Here is a 6,000-nt window from a genome sequence, read left to right as displayed (position 1 = left end):
AGCCAATCACGCTGCTCGTTTCGAGGCCCCAGCCAATCAGGCCGCTCGATTTTTGGCCCCAGCCAATCAGAATGCTCAGTAACAACAGGGTAGGGGGCAGAGCAAACGCGCAGCGCACTTGACGTCACATCATACACAACCTCTTGCGCTGTCTGACGAATGCAGTTGCTTTTAGTTTCGGAAGCAATTTTAATTTAAAATTACATTTAAAAGCAATATACTTACTTGTATGTGTAAAAACCACACACAATTCTAATATAATGTAAACGCAGAGCAACACTATGCTCGTGGCGTATGAGCTTTCTGGGTTGTTAGAGCATTTGGCATATTATTGTTATGAATTAAGAGATTGCTCACTCAATTAAAGTAATAGTTCACCAAAACATGAAAATTATCTAATAATTTACTCATCCACGTGCCACCCCAGATGTGTACAACTTTCCTTCTAATAAACACAAACGAAGATTTTTAGAAGAATATTTCAGCTCTGTAGGTCCATACAATGCAAGTGAATGGTGACCAGAACTTTGAAGCTCCAAAAAGCATATAAAGGCAGCATAAAAGTAATCTATACAATCCAGTGGTTAAATTCATATCTTCAGAAGCGATATGATAGGTGTGGGTGAGAAACAGATTAATATTTAAGTACTTTTTTTTTTTTTTACTATAAATTCTCCTCTCTGCCCAGTAGGTGGCGATATGCACAAAGAATGTTAATCACCAAAAACAAAACTGCTGCCCAGTAAGGAAGGATCCCCTAAAATGGACAAAACAGGCATTTTAGATTTATTGCTGAAATTGATTTATTACAGTTTGTGATTTTCGAGGCACTCCATTTATTGTTGCATACTCAGATATTTCTGGTTTAACTGGCTTAGTGCATACATTTATTCCTGGATTAGACAGGCATTCATATTCAAACTTACAGATGTAGTGGAAGTGTACGAAATTTGCACTTTGAACCGAGAAACAGTGTTGCAGTAGTAATACACCTTGGCAGATTGATGTGGCCTCAATCGTTTAAAAATGATCCATTTCTCTTTTCTTTGAGGTCAGTTTTTGAGAAAACTATTCTTAGGTATTCCTCTGTCTTCAACATATAAAACAAATTTCTTTCTTGTTAGAATACAACTATTCCCTCATCAAATTAATTCTTAGAGATTTAAAATTGTACACAGAAATCAAATATACATCATTTCTAAAAGTAGGTAAACATGCAAAATCAATGCCAGATTACTCCACAGAATCTAGGAATTAAATTCCACACATTGTTTCACATAAATTACATGTTTTTCAGGACATCAAACATTTCAATTTTTTTTCAAGCAGCTTCCCCGGTTTTCACAAAAATAAAGTAGATTGATGTTTTACAAACAAGCAAAATATTAAAATGTATGTTGCAGTCTCTGGAAGTAAACTGTGTTGCCAGATCTACTCCTCCATTGGTACTCCCACCCCAGAGTAACAGCTCGTTTCAGGGCCTCTGTGTTTGTTGAGGCAGTGCAGCCACATTGGACTTCACTGTGAGGAAGACTGGAGGGGCTATCAGTAACAGTCATCTTTCCAGGATTCATCAGGGATGGGAGCACAGGGTTTAGTCATCCCAGTGATCTGCTATGGGAAAAACAAGCAAAATAATCTCACCTCACTCAATTTTTTACACATGATCGCTTCAACACCATTGCATTTTGCCAATACAGTGGCAAGAAAAAGTATGTGAACCCTTTGGAATTACCTGCATTTATGTATACATCTGTCTTAAAATCTTAATTACAATAATGAACAAACACAATCTGTTTCAAGTAAAAACACAAATTATTATATTGTTCTTTTACATACTGAATACATCATTCAAACATTCACAGTGTAGGTTGAAAAAAGTATGTGAACCCCTAGGCTAATTACATCAACAAATGCTAATTAGAGTCAGGAGTTGGCAAACCTGGCATCCAATTAATTAAACGAGATTGGAGGTATGGGATAGAGCTACTTTGACTTATAAAAAGCACTCAAACATTTTGAGTTTGCTATTCACATGAAGCATCTGCTGATGTGGTCCATGCCTTGCAAAATAGAGATCTCAGAGAACCTATGATCAAGAATTGTTGCTTTGCATAATGCTGGACAGGGCAACAAAGTTAACTCTAAGAGTTTAGATATTCATCTGTCCACAGTTAGACAAATTGTCTATAAATGGAGACGATTTAGTACTGTGGCTACTCTCCCTAGAAGTGGCCGTCCAGCCAGAATGACTCATAGGGCAAACCGTAGATTGCTCAATGAGATAAAAAAAAAGAACCCTAGAGTGACAGCTAAAGACTTGAAGGAATCATTGGAACTGGTGAACATCTCTGTTCACCGCATACCAACATGAAAACATCATCCCAATGGTGAAGTATGGTGGAGGGAGCATCATAATTCAGGGCTGTTTTGCTGCTTAGGGGCCAGGACTACTTGCCATCAGAGGGGAAAATTAATTCCAAGTTCATCAAGATATCCTACAGGATAATGTCAGGGTGACAGCTCAATAGAAGCTGGGTGATGCAGCAGGACAATGACCCTAAACATCGAAGTAAATCCACTACAGAATGGCTTCAAAAAAAGAAAATCCAACTTTTGGAGTGGCCCAGTCAGAGACCAGACCTTAACCCAATAGAGATACTGTGGAATGACCTCAAGAGAGCCATTCACACCGGACATCCTAAGAATATGGCTGAGCTGAAGCATATCTGTGAGGAAGAATGGTCCAGAATTTCTTCTGAACATTGTGCAGGTCTAATCCGCAGCTACCGGAAACACTTGGTTGAGGTTATTGCTGCCAAACGAAAATCTACCAGTTCCACTTTTTCCACAGCACTATGAATGTTAAATGGGATGTGTTCAATAAAGACATGAAAGATTATAATTGTTTGTGTGTTGTTAGCTTAAGCACATTGCGTTTGTCTATACTTGTGACTTTTATGAAGATGAGATCACATTTTATGACCAATTAATGCATAAAAACCAGCTAATTCCAAAGGGTTCACATACTTTTTCTTGCCTTTGCATATGGATAGTGTCAGGTTCAACCAAAAATTATAAACTTTAATCATATTGCCCAAACTGTAACACAACTAATAATTGTATTTGTTAAAATGGGCAAGGTTTGTGGTATCAAATCTTTAAAAGATACGAGTTTTAGAAAGTTTTGTTTGAGGCACTTTGCAGCAAGTAAACTAGATATTCATGAGCAGAATGGTATACTCTGCTTTGTTTTACATATTACTTTTGGATGGACAAAAATTCTGATTACTTTAAGCAGATGCTCCTGATTAAAACAAACCCAAATACAAAGTGATCCGATGCAAAATTCTTGAGATAATCTGAGCGACTCGACATGCTGACCGACGGAAGAAAATATATTTATAAGTGCGACTTACCTGTGTTGTTTTTCCTCAACAACATATTGTTTTGACCAGGTGGAACTTACTGTATGTTCAAATATGGTAAGTCTTGCTTTTAGACCAATAAATGTATGGAAGACATTTCTAAGTTACCTTCTTGGTGCCTGTGGAATTCTACCTCTGGAGGAAGGAGATGCTGGTGTCACGCCTCTTCCTGGTTTTTGTCGGGTCGCAGTAGCACTCCTGCAGCCCGAGTATGTAGCACCATTAGAAGGTCCTGGGGACTGTATTCTCCTTATCCCGGCTGAGGGACCTGCCTGGGTACCTGATCTGATGTGCTGCCGCGCTGCCACCATAGAGCCCACAGGACAGTGAGCTTTCATGGGAGTCCGGAGAGAAAGAGGAGACTGGCCATCAACTCTCATCCGTGTGGAGGACAGACCTACAGGAGCACCCAATCACAAACAGCATTGACGGGGATATTACATGATTTAAGAAACCATGTTATTAATTAGGGGTGGGACGATATGGTTAACTCATGATTCGAAAGGTTAACTGTCACTTTAAGAGTTCAACAAGCGTCTTTCGGCTCAGTGCACATTAACAAGAGTTGCACGGTTTCTTTACCGCATCCGTGCTACGTGTGATTCAAATTAATGTTCCTTTTTATTTTATGATCAACAACTGACTGTAAAGAACAGAAAGGATATTAAAAGACACATTATTCAATGTAAGTAGAGTGCATGGATCTTATCTTTGATGGACACACAATACAAAAAAAGAAATGTTCAGTTTTAATTTCAAGCACTTTAACAAAACAAGGCGATTTTCCAGGTATTCCAGTAATTACATTTCTAAAAGCTTAATTCAAGCACTTCAAGGACTTTGTGCAAACCCTTTAAATAGTGTAGAAAAAAAGCAACAGAGAGATTTTGATGTTTGATGGGCCATTTAATTTATGATCACATAAGACAGAAAACCGTGATGTAAATTTGGATAGACCGAATTTTGCCAAAATATGGTTCGTCATTTATTTTGGTTCGCGATAGTTCGAAATTCAATACATTGTCCCATCCCTATTATTAATGGTCGAAAAAGAATGTCATGTATGTCTATTTTAGAAATACCCAATGTGATCTAAATCAGGGGACACCCAGGGGGCAGCAAGGAGGTCCATGGAAAATTTCAGAGGAAAAAATAAGTAATTGTTGTTTTTCTTTTTAAAATTCAAATTTACAGAATTTGACATTATTGGCACTTAATTTTGATTTTCTAAATATTTTAAATACATTTTAATTAATTTTTGTTTTTTTCCCTATTTATGATTACACATGTAGAATTACTATAATATAGGGCTGAAACTAATAATCAATAAGAAACTGTTAACATATTGGCATTCGTTGTCAAATAGACATTTGATCTCACAGAACATAACATTTATAACTATTGAAGACTCGTTTTAACCACTGCACTATAACTGGGGAGAAAAGTGCCACAAGACAAAATACAACTACAGTATTTTAAGATAAATTCCCCTAAAAACACTTAAGTCTAAATATCTTATGCAGTGTTGCTTCTCGGTTACATTTATTTTTATTAATTTTTTTGACATTTTTCTAGAAAACAAGACCAAAATACAAATTAAAGGAAAATTATGGGTTCAATACAAGTTAAGCTCAATCGACAGCATTTGTGGCATAAAAGAAAAGAAGGGACGAGTCAAAAGTAATATTAGTGGTAATCATTATTATGCCACAAATGCTGTCAATTGAGCCTAACTTGTATTGAACCCGGAATATTCCTTTAAGAACAGGATTTTTGCAGTTTATTTATTCCTGAATTAAACTTTATGAAAAACCCTCCAAGTATATATGTATATATATATATATATATATATATATATATATATATATATATATATATATATATATATATATATATTTTTTTTTTTTTTTTTTTTACATGTAATTCAATGAGGGTTAAAGATATATATAAGTTTTTTCAAGGAACAAGCTACAGTTGCAATCGAAATTATTCAACCCCCCAAGACAGTAAGGATTTACAAAGGTAAGCTTTTCTGATGACCCAGAATTTGTAAACTTTACATCTATATCAGTTGAGTGACACATTCAAAGTCATAGTGTGAATATATAACCTAATATTTCTAAATAGCAGGATTTTTTTTAAAATACAGCCATGTCATAATTATTCAACCCCTATTGTATGTAGCTGTTTCTTAAATATGTAAGGCTACACAAGTAACTGTTTTAAAACAAAATTAAGTCATCAATCTGCAATGGCCATTATTTAAGTTTTAAAATGTAAGTTTAGCAGTTGTAAGCAAACATTTATTTCTATGCAAAAAATGCAGTTAAAAATAAGCTGTCTCAAAAGCTAATAGAGGAGATTATTTCATTACACAAGAAAGGTCATGGCTAAAAGTGCATTACCAAGGCACTTCAATTTCCAATAGACAAATTAGACATTTTTTAAATATGGTACAACAGCAACCTTCTTGGGGTGTAGAAGAAAGCAAAACTTCACCAAGGGAAATGTTGACTCCAGTTGACTGAATATTTAAGAAGTAATTGTGAAAGACCTGTAGAGTCTTGGAAGA

At 35.8% G+C, this 6,000-nt stretch overlaps 1 protein-coding gene across 3 annotated transcripts in view; it reads right to left on the bottom strand.

Annotated features, from left to right (window-relative positions):
• Positions 1 to 1,252: 1,252 nt before the first annotated feature.
• The window catches only part of LOC127412801 (SLAIN motif-containing protein-like), a 34,994-nt gene continuing 30,246 nt past the window's right edge, over positions 1,253 to 6,000 (bottom strand). For all 3 annotated transcript variants that reach the window (XM_051649450.1, XM_051649449.1, XM_051649451.1), the window contains exon 8: positions 1,253 to 3,825. In XM_051649450.1, coding sequence (XP_051505410.1) covers positions 3,533 to 3,825 — 293 coding nt within the window. In that variant the 3' untranslated portion in view covers positions 1,253 to 3,532. The remainder of the gene's footprint in view (positions 3,826 to 6,000) is intronic.

The sequence above is a fragment of the Myxocyprinus asiaticus genome, chromosome 22 (genome assembly GCF_019703515.2).
Source record: "Myxocyprinus asiaticus isolate MX2 ecotype Aquarium Trade chromosome 22, UBuf_Myxa_2, whole genome shotgun sequence".
NCBI classification, from domain to species: Eukaryota; Metazoa; Chordata; class Actinopteri; order Cypriniformes; family Catostomidae; genus Myxocyprinus; species Myxocyprinus asiaticus.
The sequence above is the reverse complement of the archived record's forward strand: the minus strand, read 5'-3'. Positions and strand labels throughout refer to the sequence as shown.